At 43.2% G+C, this 24358-nt stretch overlaps 1 protein-coding gene across 1 annotated transcript; it reads right to left on the bottom strand.

Annotated features, from left to right (window-relative positions):
* Window positions 1-3361: 3361 nt before the first annotated feature.
* On the bottom strand, window positions 3362-7825 carry LOC125381098 (adhesive plaque matrix protein-like; the record flags this gene model as incomplete). Its single annotated transcript, XM_048397313.1, has 4 exons — window positions 7810-7825; window positions 5143-5267; window positions 4127-4964; window positions 3362-3447 (listed from the first exon to the last, which is right to left on the bottom strand). Coding segments are annotated over exons 1-4 (1065 nt in total), but the record flags the coding sequence as incomplete, so codon positions are not given.
* Window positions 7826-24358: the final 16533 nt, after the last annotated feature.

Genomic DNA, 24358 nt, shown 5'->3' with positions numbered 1-24358 from the left:
CATGTTTGAAATTCCACAAATTGCATTTCCTGGTTCTTGGGTATTTCGAAAAAATAACCACCGAAAAAACCCTGTGTTTATTATTTTGTTTTGGATTTTTTAACCACTGGAGAAAGATTTATTCGGCCTCAAACACCACTATTAATGACGAACACATCTTTATCATCATCCAAAAATACTTAACTCTTTTCAAAAATTCGCGAAATGTACATATAACAATTCTTAAATATTTTGCATACATTCTAAGAAGTAACGCATTCGGGGGAAATAAATAACAGGGAAAACTGTATCTTTTACGGCACAGTTGAAACTAGATAATTTGAAATATATTCAACTCTATTAAGCCAGTACCTTACAGCTACCTTAAAAAGCGAAGCAGAGTTGATTTAGTCTTGCAGTTGACACTGTGCGAGGAGGATGCAGCTGAATTTGAGTGCAGTATGTTCAGATGTCTCTGGTGGTTCCTCATTGTTGGGATAGTGCCACCCTTAAAAAGGTTGAATGGAGCAAATCGTGCATTTATTTTATAGTTTTATCTTGTGACAGTTCGAAAAATGACCAGTTGAGCGGCAGTTGTCGTTCGCTGCCTCTAAGAAAGGGAGATAATTAGACCGAACAAGGGAGACAACTCTCCGAGGATTCGAAAGTAATTATTTACTATTCGAATAGTTATCACACCTGAATCGAACTCGAGTATCTTGGTTCCCGTTTCAGCCCTACTGATACACATTCGACTATGGCACACACTGACATGCGATTGAACAGATTCCCCTGTGTCTCTGTGACGTGAATCTTCTGGGTGGTAAATTCATACGAACGAATGAAAATAAATACACGTTTGAGTTTGTTTAGAAAAATGTGAATTCTTCTGTCTCGAAACTACTTATCTCAAAGTCTTGTTTTGATCCTGTCAGCCTACAGATAAGGAAAAAATCTAAGAAGACGCGTGGCAAGTTATTGCGAACCTGAAGCATTGTATTTTCACATATGCTTTATCAATATAGTTACAGTATTTCAAAGTTAAATCTTTTTTTTAAATCATTTACAAAAACATTTAACCATTCCCAGAGAAAAATGTCTGTATTTGATTTTGTTCAGTTGAAATTCCAGATGATTGTGACCACGCCTGATATAAGAATGTATAAGCCGACAGAAAGGTATGCTGTGCATGAAGATTGATATGAAAAGTATCCGTTAATGGTATGATCATTACTCAAGATCATCAATGTAGATATAGTTGTCTTAGCTTCAAAATAGTGTAGACGGTATTTCTCTTGTTCAAATAAAATCACACACGAATTTTTTACTTTTTTTTTCTTTTAAATTAAATCTGTCTTGCGAGCCACTCCCTTACATCAATGTTCGTTTTTGAAGAGCTTTCTATATCTACTTGACTGAACCCGCGTAAACAGTGTGGCGTTTCAAAACAGAAATATATATAAATTACCAGTGGATATCACGCCACTTGGGGATGTGCGCAGATTACGGGTTAGTTGCGAGGCAAATATCATCTGAAAATTCGTCTTATCGAACATTGTCGAGGGGGACCACACACAAAGCGTCTACCGCTGGAAACGTAACAGAGCGCTCTATTACAGCGTTTGTGAAATGAAAAGAGCATATTTTGATTAGCTATGTTTATTTGTACGTGTTTGATTTTAATGCATGTATGTTTGTATGTTTTAATGAGGTAAGACTGCTGCCTTCACGACTGTTTCCGAGGGAGGTTCGCACAATTTCCGCGTGACAAAAAGTGCAGTAATAGACATGTTTTTCTACAAGTGTGACTTACGAAGCATGCAGCGTTAACATACGAGTGCTGGCATGTTTGGCCAACTCGGAAATAAACATAAGATCATCTTGGTTTGATCTTTTTGTGTTAGTGGCACTGACTTGTCTAAACAATTTTAATCTTAAAAGAAAGTAAAAATAATTATTGCTTCCATCAATTTACGATTTCGTAAACATCATGATTTTGTTTTCTTTCGCAGCAGAGTTACGTTGAGTAATGGTTTTCTTTCAAGTAACTTGGGCAAAGGCTGGCAGCATAACATCTAGGCATCTAGAGGATGCCATTTGGAGTATGGGAATTTGCCTCTTCTGTGAAAACATTCAAACATATTTTGGGGAAACATCACGAATCTTTTGTCGTATATTTTTTCCTTGCCCATAGGGGAGCCTGGCCACATATAAAATGAACCTATGCAGCAATGCTACAGAGAACATATGAAGATTTCATCGTTGAATGCTTATATACATAATACTTCTCCCAATATCTGGCAATATCTTGTAGTTACTTGTCAGGGAGGATGGCTAGGGCAGTGGAATAGTTCCATGTCGGCTAAAACTCTTTTTCCCTTAGGTTGTGTGTCGGGGTGAGAAGGAAGGGGGTTGTGTGTCTGTCGGGGTGAGAATGTCTGTGTCGGGGTGAGAAGGAAGGGAGTTGTGTGTCTGTCGGGGTGAGAATGTGTGTGTGTGTCGGGGTGAGAAGGAAGGGATTTGTGTGTGTCGGGGTGAGAAGGAAGGGGGTTGTGTGTCTGTTGGGGTGAGAATATGTGCGTCGGGGTGAGAAGAAAGGGGGTTGTGTGTCTGTCGGGGTGAGAATATGTGTGTTGGGGTGAGAAGGAAGGGGGTTGTGTGTCTCGGGGTGAGAAGGAAGGGAGTTGTGTGTGTCGGGGTGAGAAGGAAGGGGGTTGTGTGTGTCGGGGTGAGAAGAAAGGGGGTTGTGTGTGTCGGGGTGAGAAGGAAGGGAGTTGTGTGTGTCGGAGTGAGAAGGAAGGGCTTTGTGTGTGTGTGTCGGGGTGAGAAGGAAGGGGGTTATGTGTGTCGGAGTGAGAAGGAAGGGGGTTTTGTGTGTGTCGGAGTGAGAAGGAAGGGCTTTGTGTGTGTGTGTCGGGGTGAGAAGGAAGGGGGTTATGTGTGTCGGAGTTTAGAAGGAAGGGGGTTTTGTGTGTGTCGGAGTGAGAAGGAAGGGCTTTGTGTGTGTGTGTGTGTGTCGGGGTGAGAAGGAAGGGGGTTGTGTGTGTCGGAGTGAGAAGGAAGGGCTTTGAGTGTGTCTGTCGGGGTGGGAAGTGGGGGGTTATGTGTGTCGGAGTGAGAAGGAAGGGGTTATGTGTGTCGGATTCAGAAGGAAGGGGATTATGTGTGTCGGGGTGAGAAGGAAAGGGGGTTGTGTGTGTCGGAGTGAGAAGGGAGGGGACTGTGTGTGTCGGGGTGAGAAAGAAGGGAATTGTGTGTGTCGGGGTGAGAAGAAAGGGGATTGTGTGTGTGTCGGGGTGAGAAGGAAGGGGGTTGTGTGTGTGTCGGGATGAGAAGGAAGGGGATTGTGTGTGTCGGGGTGAGAAGGAAGGGGGTTGTGTGTGTCGGGGTGAGAAGGAAGGGGGTTGTGTGTGTCGGGGTGAGTAGGAAGGGAATTGTGTGTGTCGGGGTGAGAAGGAAGGGGGTTGTGTGTGTGTCGGGGTGAGAAGGAAGGGGATTGTGTGTGTCGGGGTGAGAAGGAAGGGGGTTGTGTGTGTCGGGGTGAGAAGGAAGGGGGTTTGTGTGTGTCGGGGTGAGAAGAAAGGGGGTTGTGTGTGTCGGGGTGAGAAGGAAGGGAATTATGTGTGTCGGGGTGAGAAGGAAGGGGGTTGTGTGTGTGTCGGGGTGAGAAGGAAGGGGGTTGCGTGTGTGTCGGGGCGAGAAGGAAGGGAATTGTGTGTGTCGGGGTGAGAAGGAAGGGGGTTGCGTGTGTGTCGGGGCGAGAAGGAAGGGAATTGTGTGTGTCGGGGTGAGAAGGAAGGGAGTTGCGTGTGTGTCGGGGTGAGTTGAAAGGGAGTTGTGTGTGTGTCGGGGTGAGAAGGAAGGGGGTTGTGTGTGTGTCGGGGTGAGAAGGAAGGGGATTGTGTGTGTCGGGGTGAGAAGGAAGGGGGTTGTGTGTGTCGGGGTGAGAAGGAAGGGGGTTGTGTGTGTCGGGGTGAGAAGGAAGGGGGTTGTGTGTGTCGGGGTGAGAAGAAAGGGAATTGTGTGTGTCGGGGTGAGAAGGAAGGGGGTTGTGTGTGTGTCGGGGTGAGAAGGAAGGGGGTTGCGTGTGTGTCGGGGCGAGAAGAAAGGGAATTGTGTGTGTCGGGGTGAGAAAGAAGGGGGTTGCGTGTGTGTGTCGGGGTGAGTTGAAAGGGAGTTGTGTGTGTGTCGGGGTGAGAAGGAAGGGGGTTGTGTGTGTCGGGGCGAGAAGGAAGGGGGTTGTGTGTGTCGGGGTGAGAAAGAAGGGGGTTGTGTGTGTCGGGGTGAGAAGGAAGGAGGTTGTGTGTGTGTCGGGGTGAGAAGGAAGGGGGTTGTGTGTGTCGGGGTGAGAAAGAAGGGGGTTGTGTGTGTGTCGGGGTGAGAAGGAAGGGAATTGTGTGTGTCGGGGTGAGAAGGAAGGAGGTTGTGTGTGTGTCGGGGTGAGAAGGAAGGGGGTTGTGTGTGTCGGGGTGAGAAAGAAGGGGGTTGTGTGTGTGTCGGGATGAGAAGGAAGGGGATTGTGTGTGTCGGGGTGAGAAGGAAGGGGGTTGTGTGTGTCGGGGTGAGAAGGAAGGGGGTTGTGTGTGTCGGGGTGAGAAGAAAGGGGATTGTGTGTGTGTCGGGGTGAGAAGGAAGGGGGTTGTGTGTGTGTCGGGATGAGAAGGAAGGGGATTGTGTGTGTCGGGGTGAGAAGGAAGGGGGTTGTGTGTGTCGGGGTGAGAAGGAAGGGGGTTGTGTGTGTCGGGGTGAGTAGGAAGGGAATTGTGTGTGTCGGGGTGAGAAGGAAGGGGGTTGTGTGTGTGTCGGGGTGAGAAGGAAGGGGATTGTGTGTGTCGGGGTGAGAAGGAAGGGGGTTGTGTGTGTGTCGGGGTGAGAAGGAAGGGGATTGTGTGTGTCGGGGTGAGAAGGAAGGGGGTTGTGTGTGTCGGGGTGAGAAAGAAGGGGGTTGTGTGTGTCGGGGTGAGAACGAAGGGAATTGTGTGTGTCTTGTGAGAAGGAAGGGGGTTGTGTGTGTCGGGGTGAGAAGGAAGGGGGTTGTGTGTGTCGGGGTGAGTAGGAAGGGAATTGTGTGTGTCGGGGTGAGAAGGAAGGGGGTTGTGTGTGTGTCGGGGTGAGAAGGAAGGGGATTGTGTGTGTCGGGGTGAGAAGGAAGGGGGTTGTGTGTGTGTCGGGGTGAGAAGGAAGGGGATTGTGTGTGTCGGGGTGAGAAGGAAGGGGGTTGTGTGTGTCGGGGTGAGAAAGAAGGGGGTTGTGTGTGTCGGGGTGAGAACGAAGGGAATTGTGTGTGTCTTGTGAGAAGGAAGGGGGTTGTGTGTGTCGGGGTGAGAAGGAAGGGGGTTGTGTGTGTCGGGGTGAGAAGGAAGGGAACTGTGTGTGTCGGGGTGAGAAGGAAGGGGTTTGTGTGTGTCGGGGTGAGAAGGAAGGGGGTTGTGTGTGTGTCGGGGTGAGAAAGAAGGGAATTGTGTGTGTGTCGGGATGAGAAGGAAGGGAATTGTGTGTGTCGAGGTGAGAAAGAAGGGGGTTATGTGTGTCGGAGTGAGAAGGAAGGGGGTTGTGTGTGTGTCGGGGTGAGAAGGAAGGGTGTTGTGTGTGTCGGAGTTAGAAGGGAGGGGGCTGTGAGTTGGCGGGGTTGTAATCAGGTCTGCAAATTTTTTGCCCGTGAAAATCAACAATTTACAGTCACTGACACACGTATATTATTCCTTGTTTCAGTCCGTGTCACGTGACACCTGTTCAACATGAAGGGACCAATCACCGTTGAAAATACAAATAGCTGCCGCGAGCTTATTGTATTGGGTGTTGTTCCAAATAACTTATTAATGGCATAAAAACCGGAATTATGATAACTGAATAATTACAGATGAATTATTAGAGCTATTAATATTCATCTCTCCAATCATATAAATTAATAATTTAGGGTAGGGATTTTATAATCTTAAAGAGAACATTATGCAATTGAGGACTACACCAATTTTAACTTTCTCCGGAACCCTGTTAATAGAACAATACTTTTAACTTTAATGTTTTCGTTCCCAATATTTTTGAACATAATGACACCCAAAGGGATTTTTATCAATGTTTCATTTCTTTTGTACTTAAACGCCTAAATTCATTCTGATTATCAATTATTTTCCCTCTCTCTCTCTGAGTTATTAGTCTCTCGCTAAGAGTCTACACGTCATTACGCTGTTTCCTCTATAGAGGTGAGGTGAGGTGAGGTGAGGTGAAATGGAGTTTAACGTCGCGTCCAAGATTATTGCACTTATGTAGCGACGTGCATGCACGTGTGTGTGTGTGTGTGTGTGGCTGCTTGTACCTTTCCAGACTGATGCCGATTTATAGTGCTAGCCCACTGAGATACCATGCCGCAGTTTGACATGAATACCTCACTCAGACACAGTATACTGACTCCGAGCCGACCAGTCCTTGTTTCAGCCCCTTAATGCCGAGCGCCTGACAGGGTGACAACAAGTACCATCTTGTAACGTCTTTTGGTATGACGCGGCTGGGGATCGAACCCCGGACCTTCCGCTCTCCGGGCGGACGTTCTACCATTAGATCACGGAGGCGGTCCTATAGATTTAAGGTTCATATCAATGTAGAACTTGCTATTATTCTTTCCAAACGAAACTACTTCATAAATAACTGTCGGTTATTTGAAAATCGTATTACAGTTCCGATACACCCTCGCATGTAATAATTATCGTGTTTAAGAATTAAATTTACCCTATATATTATCAATATATTAAATGATAATATATATTAAATTTTGATAAGAGTGAAAATGTTCGCTCTGTTGTTAAATTTCTATATCACATGTATCGGTTGTACAACAGTTAATTATGCCCTCACCTCGCGTGACTAAGCTTATATCATCAATTAGTTGTACTTTAGGCCATTAGGCCTTTTGTACTGAATAAACATCTATCTATATCCTCGCATAAACTCGAGTGAGTGAGTGAGTTTTCAACAGTATTTCAGTTAGTATACCAGCGTGTGTGGGGTAGTTGGTATTTTGGGGGAATCGCAGCACGTCTAAAATGTTTGTATTGTGTTTTCCATTTGCCTTTGCATGTGCTTGTGACCGGTGCCACTGATGGGACCGGGTACTCTTACCAGACTAAAGAGAATAAATTGAAAAAGGAGTCCAACTCAAGTCTAGAATGATTTGGCATTCTAGATTGATTCAGGTCTAGAAATTAAGGATTGTTCAGGGCTCGAATTGGATTTTATTGTGTTTATTTTGTAGATATATATTCTTTTAAATAAGATAACGTTATTTCTGGGACTTAATGTCAGTTTAACCTGGTACCATCACTATTTGATAGTGATTCATAAACATATGCTTATGATATAGTCGGAATCGTACAATGGACAATTATTTTCATGAATATGGAGAGGGTTTTGTCGCTGTTTTGCAAACGAATGGAATGACAATACGGCAGTTTTCTCGAAGTATATGGAACCAGAAGGCTACTTCGACTGAGAAACATAAACAGGCGAGACGTATGTTGGCACAGTGGGTGGACATTTGTGGTGATCAGGATCGAGTCCAACATAGTCAACTGGAGGTGGAAATGTTTCTATCCATGAATTAATGAATAAAATCTTAATTACATTCAGTCAATATATAAGACGTTATATTTGTTATTAATGCTGCTGCTGCTGCTGCTGCTGCTGATGATGATGATGGTGTGATGATGATGAAAGAGGATACAAAATGTGACGTAGAAGTGGAGCTGATAAAAAATCCTTTTAATCGTTTTACCTTAGCCAATTCTTTTTTTGTGAATTAAATGCGTTGAAAGTGAATCCGAACGCGCAAGTTACTTTCGAATGTATCCATTTTCAATTTCCTACAGATGATAACAGTTCTACAGAAGGCCCCGCTTTCTGGGTGGCGGCTTGGTTTATGAAAGCCCAGTTGGGACATCCTTGACAGGCGACACGAGGTAGGAACACATTCCAGCTGATCTACAAATTCCTCGTACCCTGTAGATCAATATGGGGAAATAAATTCCCCGTCGTCATCGGCGAGATACGCCTCGGGAAATAAATAAACCGTCGTCGACAACGGGTGACAAATTGCGCAAACATTCGCTGAGGCCATAGCCTAGGAGATTTCATTCTCTGATCGCAAAAACAAAGAGCCGATTAGCACACAGAGTAAACTCCCAGGGACAACATGCTAAAATAAAATAAGCAGACGTCCATCAAGTTGCATTTTTTCTGATCACGTGACCTAGCTACGGCAGGGTGGGTCTCGAGCCGGCTTCACGTTGCTTTCAATGGCAGGGGAGAAATCCTAGCCGTGTCAGATTCCGTTGACATTCTCATATATGTAAACAATGAAATGAACTTGTCTTAACCTACATGTCTTAATAAATGTGGCAATATTTCTGGCTCAAGCATGTTGTTTGTGGGCCTTGTTCTTGTACAACTGTCTGCTCGTGCCAAACCTGCCCAAGACCTGTTGTCGAAAAATCAGAGTATCACTTTGTGGCATCGATGAAAAATGGCGCTGAGTGATTTTTAAACACTCCCTCGCCTATGCCGGTTGCCACTTGACTCCGACCTGACTTGTACGTGTGTGGTCTTATGATCATTGCGCAACTCATACGCGCAGCACGCGCGCCGCCATTGCCCTTAGAAACCGGAAGTGTGGCGGACATGGGTTCTCAAAGAGGGCAGGTCCGCAGAGAATTAAGCTTTTGTGTGATGCATATTGTTTATAGTGATGCTTTTTCAATAATATCCTGAGGGGTGTTATGAGAAAATCAAACAAATTTCAAGAGGTAAAAGGCGTTTTTCGTGCTTTTAAATACACACAGACGTGCTTGTGCATAATTCGTAATCATACTGTGGATCCAAGTTGATGCGGGCAGTGCCTGTGCTGAAACCATGATGTGATGGTTGTCGCCCTAGGGTTCGATTATCACATTTTGCGGCTGCTCTTAAGAATATTTGGCATATTCGTTGAGTATAGCTCCAAAGAGATTGCAAATGGCTTCAGAAATAAACCCAGGACTTCAAACAAATATCCCGTGCTTGAACACCCCCGAGCTCGGGAGTAGGGCGCCGCCTTGGTGATGGTGGTTTATTATATGTACGGCTTCGTATCTACACAAGTCAGCCTCAACACTTTGGAACTCTTTCCCCAACATATGTCACGCCATTGTTTTGATTATCTGTCTCACTTCAGGCAACTGCGTTAAAACAACGCTGGACCTACAACAGGAACTTATAAAGGAACTTATAAAGAGAAGCTTTTAGAGTCTCTCATTTTCAAACATTCTTTTCAACACATGAATGGTATATGAGGTTATATTTCATGTGCTCGGCGACTGTAGATTCGTAGTCACTGTGTATTTTTTGTTGGCATCAATTTTATCAAAGGGGCCAATCTGGCTCTGGTCACACCCCGATATATGCATTTGCATCAAGATGTGTGCGTGTATGAATTTGGCTGTAGTCAAACCGGCGTTATTAAATTGTACATGAGGCCACCCAACGGTTAAGTCAAAGTAAATTGTATAGAAAACGTTACCTTGAACCAAATGAACACATCACAATTTACCTGTTTGATAATTTATATATATTGCATGGGAGTAAAGAAAAACAGTTCTGAAAAAGTGAACCTTTGTTAACGAAATACCAAGGACCATCGACAATATATCTATAGGCCAGGACAAGGGGAAGGTCAGTAATAGCCAAACGTAGTGATATGAAGCTGTCCGGATCATATGGTTCTATCATCTCAAACTTTATTTCGAGTTAATGGCGTTCGATTGTAGATCTAGATACTGTATGCATGCAGGGGTTAGAAACTGTAGGTCTATATAGTGTATGCATACAGGGTTAGACAGTATATAGGGGCGGTCGGGTAGCCTAGTGGTTTAAGCGTTCGCTCGTCACGCCGAAGACCCGGGTTCATTTCCCGACATGGGTACAATGTGTGAAGCCCATTTCTGGTGTTCCCCCGCCGTGATGTTGCTGGAATATTGCTAAAAGCGGCGTAAAACCATACTCACTCACTCACTCACTAGACAGTATATATATTTTTATATGTATAAGCATGAAAGGGTAAAATAGCTAGGATATATAATAATTATGATGACGACGGTCTGTAAATAATCGAGTCTGGACCATGCCATGAGCATCGATCCATGCAATTGGGACACGATGACATGCATCAAACTAGTCAGCAACCATGACCACCCGGTCCCGTTAGTCGCCTCTTTCGACAAGCATAGTCTCCTTTTACAGCAAATATGGGTTGTTGAAGACCTATTCTACCCCGAATCTGAGTGTGCCAGGATCACTCAAACCCTCTTTGCTGCATTTGTTAATTTTAATCAGTAAATAATAAAAATAATAGTCCATTATTTCTATGGCGCTGTACTGCATGCTCTAAGCGCTTAGACATTATTTCTCTGGTAAGTGGATCAACAATCATTCTCAGCGGCTTGTGAGGCGCTGGTATAGCTGTATCATGTATTTATTGTGCGAGTAGTGCGATCTTGTCTGTGAAGTTGGTGGTTAGCCTGAAGTGATGCAAGTTGGTTACACCTACGAGCTGTCCGAGGTTCATAATCGGAGAAAATCCGATCCAAACCCCAAAACAGAGGATCATGAAAGATATAGGGGGTAATTCAGCACAGTTTCGACGCTTTCTTCTGGCCCACCGTGCCCCCAACGGATTGCGTGTGTGAGTGTGTGGGTGAGTGAGTTGGGTTTAACACCGCTTTTAACAGTATTCCAGTTATATCGCGGCGTGTCAGCTTAATGTGGGAGGAAAGCCCGAAGTGATGCAGGTCTCAGACGTTTACCACTTCGGTGAAACCCACGAGCACGGGTATGGTGCTGACAAACCTAGAAACATAATCGGGGCGAACCGGGATTCCAACCTACAATCATAGGTTTCTGGCGTGCCCAAGGGACGCAACTCTGCACAGCAAATCGCGGCGCCTTAGACGACTGGGCAAACCGTGCCCCCCATTCCGTGTGTGACATATTTGCATACAGTTGTTAACGGAGTGCTTACAGCTTGGGTGGCTACTCGATTTTATATTCATGATGTATTTATCAGTTGTTTACTTTTTCACTCACACAGCATAGATCTGTCGTCGGGGCCAATAACCCAGGACATAGCTGTATCTCTGAATTCGGACACACTACCTTTCCACCGAAAGGAGTTAAGTCTTTACATTTAAACCAGTTATAGACTCGGCGTTTATGTTCACATAAATCGTTGCAGCAGTATTTATGATGTATTTTTATTAGTTAGTTGGGGGTTGTTGCAAAAACAATTTTAAATATCTTTATATAAAGTGGCAATTTTTCTGAAGGTTACACTGGTGATTATCTCGACAGAGATATCTTTGTTTATATATGAAACCTATTTGAGATGTCATTGTTTATACACGAAATACTGTTAATAATAAATTATGTTTACAAAATACGAAAATCACAAACAACCAAATTCATGTCTTTAAACTTCATAGTATTCATTTTGAATACCTACTACCTGACTGACAAGTTCAATGATGGATACCTTAATATACAGAACAATTCAACCCTAGTGCATTTATCCCGTGTTTCATGTTTATCAATAAACAATATACAGGAAATGGCCCAATAATACCGTCCATTTACGCCGCAGTATTCAGGGCAGACGACAAGCAGGGTACAGAGATGGCAGCCAGAGGGAGGCTGAGACATGGGAGTGTTTGCTCAATTTTCCTTTCAATTTAACCGAAACAATATTTTGTCAAAAATCAAGCTGTACCGTGCATTGAGGGACCACTTGCCAAAACAGTCACCCAAATAAAGTAAATTGTTGTAATTTACCAGGAAAGCCCCTGTGAATGAGAAGGGCGGGGGTTGGCTTTGTCCCGACGGTGGGATGTTTGGCGGATACACATCCCAACTGGAACAGCTATACCAGGGAAGGACTTCACGTCAACAGTCAACAAACACCATAATTAATTTGTATATATTCAAATAATGACGCACCTGGACAGGTGCGCAGGCAACAGTGTTGGCTTTTCAGAAAGTGACCAGTCGTCATTGAACACAGAGGAACATGACAATGAATGAAGTTTAATGAGAGTCATTAAAGTAGCCGTTCCTGTCCTGGCTTTATTTGCATGAGTAAAATGAGTGTATTTTCCTCCCGTGATGGGGAACGATGTTCTATTGTTCCTCTACACCTGTGAAGGGACTTCATCGCAGGCTGGCTTCCGCAACTTCATCCTTTCTGGAGTGAGCAGCGAAAATAAATACAGCTTTAGACATGTAAACAACTTTCCTGATGTATAAACACGGCTTGATTGTGGCATTGGAAACTGAATATATTTTAGCATCCAGGTTGGTTTAAGTTGGTGGGTTTGGGTTGAATGGACCTTTGACCAGTCAGGTAAGCGATTCACGCAACCCCTGGAATCACACACCACGTCTTGTTCAGGCCCTGACCACACCAACAAACAACAACAGAATCTGGATGTGTACTAATCTCATAGTCCCGTTATGTAACGTGACCCCTACACAGTGCAGGCGTTCGTCCCGCTAACTAGCATCATGCCTCGAACGTTTAAGAACACGTTACTCCATAAACGGCTCAAAACTGTATGACAAGAGGGATAACTTTCAACTTATCAAGAGTAAATTTCCCTTTTATGTCGAGCAATATTCTCAAGGGCGGATCCAGCATCCAGGGGTCCATAATATCAAAATTCTCTCATTTAATTTTACTGCCTACAACATGGTTTTCGGGGGGGGGGGGGGGGGGGACTCCCTCGACACCCCCACCCCCACCTACTGTGGGTCCGCCTATGAATCATGCAGCTCCAGCCTTTGGTGTCAACATTTCACAACTTTTGAAATATAATCGAGCATACTCTTTCTTCCAAGATTCCCAAGAGCGTCATACAACACTTGCTAAGAAGTTGTTTGAGCCAGGTTATAACATTCAAGGTCTCAGTAAATCTTTCAAAAGGTTTTATGGTAGACATGAGGTGGACATTTCCAAATTGTGACCGATGCAATTCCTTATTTGACTCCCCGTGTTTTGATGTTTGTTCCCGTGTTTTTTCAGTTGAACATTTGACTTGCCTTTGCACGTGTTTGTGACGGGTGCCATCGATGGGGCAGGATACACTCATCTTTTCGCTAACACCATTTGATAGTGATTCATAAACGCTTGCTCATAATATAGTCGGAATCGTACAATCGACAGAGATTATTTATGGATTTGGAAAGGATTTGTCGCTTTTATATAATAACAGTGCATATATTCCCTTCACCAATATGCTTTATCCACAGCTTTATAAAAAAACACATGTTTAAGCATAAATGTCCAAGTCCAAATACCTAATAACGGTCATAACTTGTAAACAAAGCATGCATTCGTCTCATCGGCATCCATCAACATCCCTACCCATGTACGTCATAATTGTCTTTTGGGGCGGTCGGGAACCTTGTATTAAAAGCGCTCGCTCGTCACGCCGAAGACCTGGGACCAATGTTTGAAGCCCATTTCTGGTGTCCCCCGTCGTGATATTGCAGGAATATTGCTAAAAGCGTAAAACCGTACTCACTTACTCCCATAAATGTCTTTATATCTTGTAATTACCAACCCCGTGAAGATCCGGGTTATAATTGCTCTTCAGCAAACCTTGCTTGTTGTAAGCCCCAATTGCGTAAATTGATGATCATGATGTCAATCATTTGATTGTCTGGTCCAGACTCGATTATTTACAGCCCGCCGTCATATAGCTGGAATATTGCTGAGTGCGGCGTTAAACAACAATATATTACCGTCTTTACAGTGCATGCATTAATTCTTACCACCAGGCATCCAGCATGGCTTCGTTCAATGACATGTTACTCCTTCTCCCTTGGTGTGCTGCCTCGACATGAGGATGGATCTTACACATAGTAACACCTCTTAACTGTGAAGATGATGGACCGTCGAGTAACCTGTACTTCGAGGCAAGAGGAGTATCTATATTTGACCAAACTGTAACTTAAGGTTCGGTCAGCACCATGACCTTATTTTAAACATCCTTTTAAAATATATAAACACACACATTGACTTAAAAGAATTCGACACAGAGAGGTATTCGTAGTCCTGCACCATGACCGTGGAATTTATGTATTTTATGAGAAAAAAAGAATCTAGAAATGCATACAAAAGCAAGTCCAGCCAGCTCAAGCTAGCTCTATTCCACAGCATAGGGATTTTTTATTTATTTTTAGAGTCAAGAAGGATATTGTGTAATATAAGTTTTCAGAGACTAAATGTTAGTCTAAGGTATTCGTTGCATTCTCTATTCATAAAGCTAGAGTATTCTCAACTAACAAGAAGCGTATTCTATCCACTACTTGTGAAGGCGAGAATACAACACAACCAGTTATCTCTCGCTTTAAACATCGGGCAGTCAGACAGGTCAGGCTGTTCTCATTAATACATGTATGTCATTCTTGGAGACAGATCAGCTATGTTGAGAACTTCCTCCACGATGTGCACGTGCTGGAAGAGCCCACGTGCACACTGCTGTGCGTGTCAATCTTATGGATGTACATGTGGGTGAGGGAAGGGTGATGCCTTTACTGCCCGTTAAACTGAATGGTGTTAGTTTGTAAAGCATCGCTGTTTTAATCTTAAAGTTGGGTTGTTGTTATGTAAAATGGCAACTTATTCACGGTTGATTCTGCTTCTGGTTCCTGGCTGAACTGAGAGCCTCGTGCTTGTCGTTTGAGCTGATCGGGATTACGTGATCCCCAGAGCCTCATGCTTGTCGTTTGAGCTGGTCGGGATTGCTTGGTCCCCAGAACCAGAACCTTAAGCTTGTCGTTTGAGCTGATCGGGATTGCTTGGTCCCCAGAGCCTCATGCTTGTCGTTTGAGCTGATCGGGATTGCTTGGTCCCCAGAACCCCATGCTTGTCGTTTGAGCTGGTCAGGATAGCTTGATCCCCAGAACCTCATGCTTGTCGTTTGAGCTGATCGGGATTGCTTGGTCCCCAGAATCTAATGCTTGTCGTTTGAGCTGATCGGGATTGCTTGGTCCCCAGAGCCTCATGCTTGTCGTTTGAGCTGATCGGGATTGCTTGATCCCTAGAACCTCATGCTTGTCGTTTGAGCTGATCGGGATTGCTTGATCCCTAGAACCTCATGCTTGTCGTTTGAGCTGATCGGGATTGCTTGGTCCCAAGAGCCTCATGCTTGTCGTTTGAGCTGATCGGGATTGCTTGATCCCCAGAACCTCATGCTTGTCGTTTGAGCTGATCGGGATTGCTTGGTCCCCAGAGCCTCATGCTTGTCGTTTGAGCTGATCGGGATTGCTTGATCCCTAGAACCTCATGCTTGTCGTTTGAGCTGATCGGGATTGCTTGATCCCTAGAACCTCATGCTTGTCGTTTGAGCTGATCGGAATTGCTTGGTCCCAAGAGCCTCATGCTTGTCGTTTGAGCTGATCGGGATTGCTTGATCCCCAGAACCTCATGCTTGTCGTTTGAGCTGATCGGGATTGCTTGATCCCCAGAACCTCATGCTTGTCGTTTGAGCTGATCGGGATTGCTTGATCCCCAGAACCTCATGCTTGTCGTTTGAGCTGATCGGGATTACGTGATCCCCAGAGCCTCATGCTTGTCGTTTGAGCTGATCGGGATTGCTTGGTCCCCAGAACCAGAACCTTGAGCTTGTCGTTTGAGCTGATCGGGATTGCTTGGTCCCCAGAGCCTCATGCTTGTCGTTTGAGCTGATCGGGATTGCTTGGTCCCCAGAACCCCATGCTTGTCGTTTGAGCTGGTCAGGATAGCTTGATCCCCAGAACCTCATGTTTGTCGTTTGAGCTGATCGGGATTGCTTGGTCCCCAGAATCTAATGCTTGTCGTTTGAGCTGATCGGGATTGCTTGGTCCCCAGAGCCTCATGCTTGTCGTTTGAGCTGATCGGGATTGCTTGATCCCTAGAACCTCATGCTTGTCGTTTGAGCTGATCGGGATTGCTTGATCCCTAGAACCTCATGCTTGTCGTTTGAGCTGATCGGGATTGCTTGGTCCCAAGAGCCTCATGCTTGTCGTTTGAGCTGATCGGGATTGCTTGATCCCCAGAACCTCATGCTTGTCGTTTGAGCTGATCGGGATTGCTTGGTCCCCAGAGCCTCATGCTTGTCGTTTGAGCTGATCGGGATTGCTTGATCCCTAGAACCTCATGCTTGTCGTTTGAGCTGATCGGGATTGCTTGATCCCTAGAACCTCATGCTTGTCGTTTGAGCTGATCGGGATTGCTTGGTCCCAAGAGCCTCATGCTTGTCGTTTGAGCTGATCGGGATTGCTTGATCCCCAGAACCTCATGCTTGTCGTTTGAGCTGATCGGGATTACGTGATCCCCAGAGCCTCATGCTTGTCGTTTGAGCTGATCGGGATTGCTTGGTCCCCAGAACCAGAACCTTGAGCTTGTCGTTTGAGCTGATCGGGATTGCTTGGTCCCCAGAGCCTCATGCTTGTCGTTTGAGCTGATCGGGATTGCTTGGTCCCCAGAACCCCATGCTTGTCGTTTGAGCTGGTCAGGATAGCTTGATCCCCAGAACCTCATGCTTGTCGTTTGAGCTGATCGGGATTGCTTGGTCCCCAGAATCTAATGCTTGTCGTTTGAGCTGATCGGGATTGCTTGGTCCCCAGAGCCTCATGCTTGTCGTTTGAGCTGATCGGGATTGCTTGATCCCTAGAACCTCATGCTTGTCGTTTGAGCTGATCGTGATTGCTTGATCCCTAGAACCTCATGCTTGTCGTTTGAGCTGATAGGGATTGCTTGGTCCCAAGAGCCTCATGCTTGTCGTTTGAGCTGATCGGGATTGCTTGATCCCCAGAACCTCATGCTTGTCGTTTGAGCTGATCGGGATTGCTTGATCCCCAGAACCTCATGCTTGTCGTTTGAGCTGATCGGGATTGCTTGATCCCCAGAACCTCATGCTTGTCGTTTGAGCTGATGGGGATTGCTTGATCCGTAGAACCTCATGCTTGTCATTTGAGCTGGTCGGGATTGCTTGGTCCCCAGAACCAGAATCTCATGCTTGTCGTTTGAGCTGGTCAGGATAGCTTGATCCCCAGAGCATCATGCTTGTCGTTTGAGCTGATCGGGATTTCTTGATCCCAAGAACTCATGCTTGTCGTTTGAGCTGATCGGGATTGCTTGATCCCTAGAACCTCATGCTTGTCGTTTGAGCTGATCGGGATGGCTTGATCCCCAGAACCTCATGCTTGTCGTTTGAGCTGATCGGGATTTCTTGGTCCCAAGAGCCTCATGCTTGTCGTTTGAGCTGATCGGGATTTCTTGGTCCCCAGAATCTAATGCTTGTCGTTTGAGCTGATCGGGATTTCGTGATCCACAGAACCTCATGCTTGTCGTTTGAGCTGATCGGGATTGCTTGGTCCCCAGAGCCTCGTGCTTGTCGTTTGAGCTGATCGTGATTGCTTGAACTGTAGAACCTCATGCTTGTCGTTTGAGCTGATCGGGATGGCTTGATCCGTAGAACCTCATGCTTGTCGTTTGAGCTGTTCGGGATAGCTTGATCCCCAGAACCTCCTGCTTGTCGTTTGAGCTGATGGGGATTTCTTGGTCAGGCCCAGTGACTTGGTTGATTGCGTGTCGTCGTACCCCGATGGCATGAGACGTTGCGCATAATAGCAACCACTCTTTTGTCTAATACTTATCACAGTGGGTTTTTTTCAGTTTAACAATTGACTTGCCTTTGCATGTGTTTGTGACGGGTGCCACCTGTGGGGCAGGATACGCTCACCTTTTCGCGAACACATCGTATCTTCACTATTTGACAAACACGTACTTATGATATAATCAGAATCATACAAATGAATGTATTTTAGCAAAAATGTTTTATGATTTTTAAGTGGCTTTATTTATTTATTTATTTATTTATTTATTTATTTATTTACAGGCCGCCGTGACATAACTGGGGTATTCCTAATGGGGCGCTAAGCAGCATTCAGTCACTGCTTCTTTCAAGCGTGATTCAAATTCTGGTGACTATTTATGTACATAAAAACCCTATTATTATTTTTCTAATAATAGTCAAATCTAAATATGTCTATGAATACATGTTGTTGTTTCTTCAAATACATACACTGTATATGATATATTGGTTTTCAATAATGGTTGACACAAACGACGTGTTAGTATGTGACCACATTAACGATAAACATTCTGAACATAATGGTATATCTTCTCAAACGATATTTCGACTTGAAGCTGTGAGCGAGCTATTTCGCTGTATTAAAAAGTTGTTGAACGGTGATGTTGCATGGCCTCGGGAATATGTTATTAGTAGAGTCTGAGTTAAGGAAATATCACTGCTGGTCTATGTACGATGAGTACAGACAGACTCCCCATCACATGTGTGAACAGAGATTCAGTGTCCAGTTCGCACCGCTGAAGTATCAGTTACCTTGTTAATGTAAGTCTCCCGTTCTTTGGCACGAGTTGTCTCCCATGACACCGTTGAGTGACACAGGCGATGATTCCTGATATTTATTTTAATAATACATTACGCCCAATCACAAATATTACATAATACGACGGACTGTCAGTAGTCAAACCGGTATATTTAGACACGTGTTTCAGGTGGAAAATAGCAAAGAATATCTGACTTTTTTTCACCGAGCGTGTTTATAAACATTTCTAATTTGACACGTGTAGCATGAAGAATTTATGTGTGGGATCTTTGTTTCCCCGTTACACAAAATTGATAATGCATGTCCAATCATCAGCCCTCGCCAAGACTTGAATCTTCCTCGGGGGCAGGGCGCGTATGGCAGAAACAAGAGCTGATACGATTTCAACGATTGTTTTTCTTTTCTCAAATTCTCCTCCGCTCTCAATATATATTTATTTATCTTGTTCTCCCGATAAGTGTTCCCGAAGCACGCGAGAACGTTTTTATCAGAAATGGCGACCCCGGGGCAAAATGTCGTCTGCTCCAGGTGGACTTTCAAAATGGCCACAGGCTGCGATCAGAAAATGACGGGTCGAAAAACAAACACCTGGTTAATTTCAGTTCAGAAGTTTGTTCACATACGATAGTGTCACAAATGTGTTTAGAAAACATGGTGGTGGGTTTCAAGTAAATCTATACCGCCCGTGGCAACTTTTAAAGTTTATCAATTAGTTACAGCACATCCGCCATTTAAATGGCCACAAATTACGACAATAAGCCCACACTATTGTTGCTTAAACTAATACAAATTAGAGCTCAATGATGATAAATAAAATGTTTACATAGTGTGTGTATTTACCACGCTTGGTGTAAGCGGCCTTACTTTCACAGCATTTGGTCACGCCACTTCACTGTTTGATCACAAGGTTGTTTACGACACTGCGCAAATCAGATTACTCAACCTCTGACCCCCATCAATGGTCGGCGGGATAAAGGCGAGGTGTTGAGATACTAAAGCCAATAAACCACGGTCAATTTGATCGAATTAGGATAATAACCCGAATAGTGAAATATATAGCGCATAAGGGGATTGCTTGGAATTTCAACCATAACGTGTTGCTGGCGTAAAATATAACAGTTTCACGTGAAATGTATTGTGTAGGTATAATGTCTACGTACGCCCTAGTTACCTACAACTAACATTGTATAGAAGCGTGTGCCGGGCTGGATAGCTTTAAATTTAATGGAAATCGGAAACAACATTTCAAAGTATACTGAAACACATATTAAAACGCATATTCGATTTCTGTTTCAAATTTGGCAAAATGGCCACACATTCTGTGTATTAAGGCAATAGATAATCAAACGCAACAATGTCGTGGTGTGGGTTCGAATGTTATTCGATGTGTTTGGAGATTGACCTGAGCACAAAATCCTTTCTTATTTCGTAAAGTTGATTATGCGTTCCCTCTGTGTTTGAGTATATGATGGTTTCTGGTACTGGTGTTTATTGCCAGCAGTCTTTACACCTTTATCAAAGACCACATATAATCTCATGTATTTATTAATAATTTTTATAGGTGTTGTCGTGCAAATGTCAACTTACTTGACAGTGCAAGCAGAGCCTTATTGTATGTGTGACTTGAATTCTGTACTTTTTGTTCCTAATTGTTTGATTTTGCAATCTAGAAGTTGTTGAGTAAGCAAGAAAACGTACAACTTCATGGATAACAACTTCTGGTTTATTGCATCAGCGACGTTTCGATGAAGATTCTTACACTATTATTAAACTGGGAATGACCTAACTGTCGCTAATGCAATAAACCATAAGTTGTTATCCTTAAAGTTGAAAGTTTTCTTATAAACCACAAGTTGTTATCCTTAAAGTTGTACGTTTTCTTATAAACCATAAGTTGTTATCCTTAAAGTTGTACGTTTTCTTATAAACCATAAGTTGTTATCCTTAAAGTTGAAAGATTTCTTATAAACCACAAGTTGTTATCCTTAAAGTTGTACGTTTTCTTATAAACCATAAGTTGTTATCCTTAAAGTTGAAAGATTTCTTATAACCATAAGTTGTTATCCTTAAAGTTGTACGTTTTCATATAAACAATAAGTTGTTATCCTTAAAGTTGTACGTTTTCTTATATACCAGAAGTTGTTATCCTTAAAGTTGTACGTTTTCTTATAAACCAGAAGATGTTATCCTTGAAGTTGTACGTTTTCTTATAAACCAGAAGATGTTATCCTTGAAGTTGTACGTTTTCTTATAAACCAGAAGATGTTATCCTTGAAGTTGTACGTTTTCTTATAAACCAGAAGATGTTATCCTTGAAGTTGTACGTTTTCTTATAAACCAGAAGATGTTATCCTTGAAGTTGTACGCTTTCTTATAAACCAGAAGATGTTATCCTTGAAGTTATACGTTTTCTTATAAACCATAAGTTGTTATCCTTGAAGTTGTACGTTTTCTTATAAACCAGAAGATGTTATCCTTGAAGTTGTACGTTTTCTTATAAACCAGAAGATGTTATCCTTGAAGTTGTACGTTTTCTTATAAACCATAAGTGTTATCCTTAAAGTTGAAAGTTTTCTTATAAACCATAAGTTGTTATCCTTAAAGTTGAAAGTTTTCTTATAAACCACAAGTTGTTATCCTTAAAGTTGAAAGTTTTCTTATAAACCACAAGTTGTTATCCTTGAAGTTGTACGTTTTCTTATAAACCAGAAGATGTTATCCTTGAAGTTGTACGTTTTCTTATAAACCAGAAGATGTTATCCTTGAAGTTGTACGTTTTCTTCTTTCTTGTTCATTTTCACTTTTGAAAAATTGTTGCAAAATTCGTATGTGTTTTGTTTTTTTTCCACCGAAGACAGCAATAGTCCAGCTACACCACGGCGGCCGGTTAACAATCAGGTCTGGACCAGGCAGTGGTTGATATCATGAGAAAACGCCCCTGGCCGTCGGGGTACGATGCCATGCGATCAACCAGGTTTCCGAGCCTGACCACAGGATCAATTTAGCCGACTCTGACAGGCTTCTATCCTCCTCTAAGCCAGGCCACTACGGGTTTGTTGTAGTTTAGGGGTCTGTTTCAAGTGATATACCGCGTTCCCCGTACCATGTTCTATGTCAGTAAATCAAGAATGTTCAATCAAATTACTCAACGTTCAGTGAATACTTTTGTTAACACGACGTTTCATAATGATTTTGAGATATTATCATCGTTTGCTATATTTACCAGCTTGGGCACATTACATTGACTTGACTGGGCATATGAGATGGGAACAGAAACGAGATGATACCTTAAAAATAAATATTTTCATTATATATTCAGAAGGAGACGAGGTGTCCTATCTAATGCGGTTCGAGGTGCAGAGTTGCGTCCCATAACCGAGATATCAGTTTGTCAGCACCTAGCCTCCCAAGGCTGTACTGAAAGATAAGTCCATGGATGTGTAGTAATTCTACCCTGGTAATAAGCAAGTCTAGATATGTGGACAGTACAATGACTCTAGTCTCTTATAGGAACAATTTGTTCTTATTATTTACATAATCTAGAAATTATGATTTAAACTAATGAGTATTGCCTTAGAGAATTGTGCTAGTCCAGTCAGCACCGTACCGTGCTCATGGGTTTTACCAAAGAGGTACCCGTCCACATCCTCATCATTCCCCACCACATTCAGCTTACACGCTGTGTATGAAACTCAATATTTTTCAAAGCGGCATTAGTGAGTTAAAATCTATAGTCACATCGGCAATACTTCAGCCATATCGTGAGGCAGTCGGTTAGCCTAGTAGTTAAAGCGTTCGCTCGTCACGCCGAAGACCCGGGTACAATGTGTGAAGCCCATTTCTGGAATATTGCTAAAACCATACTCATTCACTCACTCACTCAGCCATATCGTGACCCAAACGGCTGTATACCAAATTAAAAATAAATTGAATATCCACTAATCAGAAATTTCATATCTAGATAATCAAGCAGCAAATGCTTGTGGTGGTCATGCATGTTATAGTTGTAAAGAATGACCTAAAATGAAATATACTTTTAAACGTGTCACCAAACAAGCGTATCCGTGACTCGGTCGCGTACCCAGCAACACGTTCATTTATAGACGGATCCCAGTCCTTGACGGACCACGTAGCTCATTATCCTGTCACTAGCGAGTTGTTATCCAGATCCAGCCTATGCTTCAGATCAAGTCTAGATGCTTGTGATACATATTGGAACATCCATAGATTTCAAGACACAAATAACTCATATTCCATATTTATCTTAATATGGCGTCGCGCAAAGCCCGGCGCGTGGCGTGGCGTCGACACTGGAAGCCGATTTCAGATCAAGGAATAAAACAGGCTTGTTTTCTCTCGAAACATCGGGAGAGTCTCGTTGTTGTGAAAACACATAGACGATTAGATTTAAGAAGCTTGCCAGTTGTTCTCCGACACCAATAATTACTTTTTCCACAGAATGTGCCTTAGACGTCATTTCCACACCACCTAATCAAGTGCGCCCAGAGACAGTTTATTTACTAATGCATAGTGCTCCGCCTAGTACATTTTATAGCTGTATTGACAACCCGGAAAGCAAACACACAAATGGAGTGAGATTTGGTGTGAATTTTCTCCTTAATTAATGTAAATGGGGAAAACAAATTGTCAATTAAAGCTTTTTAACAGGCCGAGGAGACCATGATGTATCTACCACTTGCTTCCTTTTAGGTTTAAGAGGTTAAAAATGTCAAGCTTGGCAACACCAACTGTGATCTCAACATAAACAGGTAATACCCTGGCGTGTGTAATTCCAGCATTGGTGTACTGAGTGTATGGCAACGGTCATACAGTATATATATTCAGTTTATATGTGTAACATATATGGTGTTGTCAAAGGTCACTCTGTTCGGCTGATCGGAATACCACACACGGTCCTGTATACGTGATATGATATTTCATAGGGAGACGTTAAACGAAGCGTTAAGCTGTAAATGATAGTGAAGACGTGATATTTCCTTCGGTCATCTAGTGTTTTGTACAAATCTTGGGTTGAATGAAGAAATAATAATCATAATCATAACTAGAAAAAATATTTTTTTCAAAAATCCCAAACTATCAAAACGCACAAGTGTACCACTAGACCTATCTATGTGCCAGGTTTTGTGAAGAAATATTGTACGGTTTTCAAGATCTGCTCCGGAAATGAGAATTACGGTCTAAGTCAAAGTCGTTGCCATGGAAACTCGAAAAATTAATATTTCAAAAATCCCAAACTATCAAAAGGCGCCAGTTTACCACTAGACCTATCTATGTGCAAACTTTGATTAAGATATCTCTCATGTCTTTTTAGTTCTGCTCCGGAAACGAAACGTGATGGACCATTAAATAAGTTTTCAAGTAACAAAAAAGTAAGTTTCACATAAGTTTTACATAAGTAAGTGTTACAGTCGCATTGAGTAAGCTGATACTAACTTTAAGAAACGCTAACAGTAACATAAATTACATTTTACGTTTTCATTAAGTAAGTTTCAGAATAAAGAAAATTTCCCAGCCATACTGTCTATGTTCCACGACACAACACCTTCACGGATCACGATGGAGATTTTAACAGGTAGATCATGCAGGTCAGTGACCCCGGGTTCAAGATAGGTCCCTGGAAAGCCATGGTTCCTGCTGACCGAGATCGTACTACTGGGGAAATATACACGTAAGCCTGTTGTTAATATAACTGGCTTGTTGTCAGCACACTTTGGCAGTACTAGCGAGTGCTGAAACTTTGGTGAAATCCACGAACATCGGTATCGCGCCGACAAACCAAGAATCGCAAAAAGGGCGAATATAAGATTCGATCCCACGAGCACAGGATCCTGGCAGAGCCACTGGACGCAACTTCGTGCGGAGGACGTGTCCCTTTAAATCATTA

Source organism: Haliotis rufescens, unplaced genomic scaffold (assembly GCF_023055435.1).
Source record: "Haliotis rufescens isolate VD_foot unplaced genomic scaffold, xgHalRufe1.0.p SCAF_17, whole genome shotgun sequence".
NCBI lineage: Eukaryota > Metazoa > Mollusca > Gastropoda > Lepetellida > Haliotidae > Haliotis > Haliotis rufescens.
Note: the sequence above shows the minus strand (reverse complement) of the source record. Positions and strands in the feature narration are given on the sequence as shown.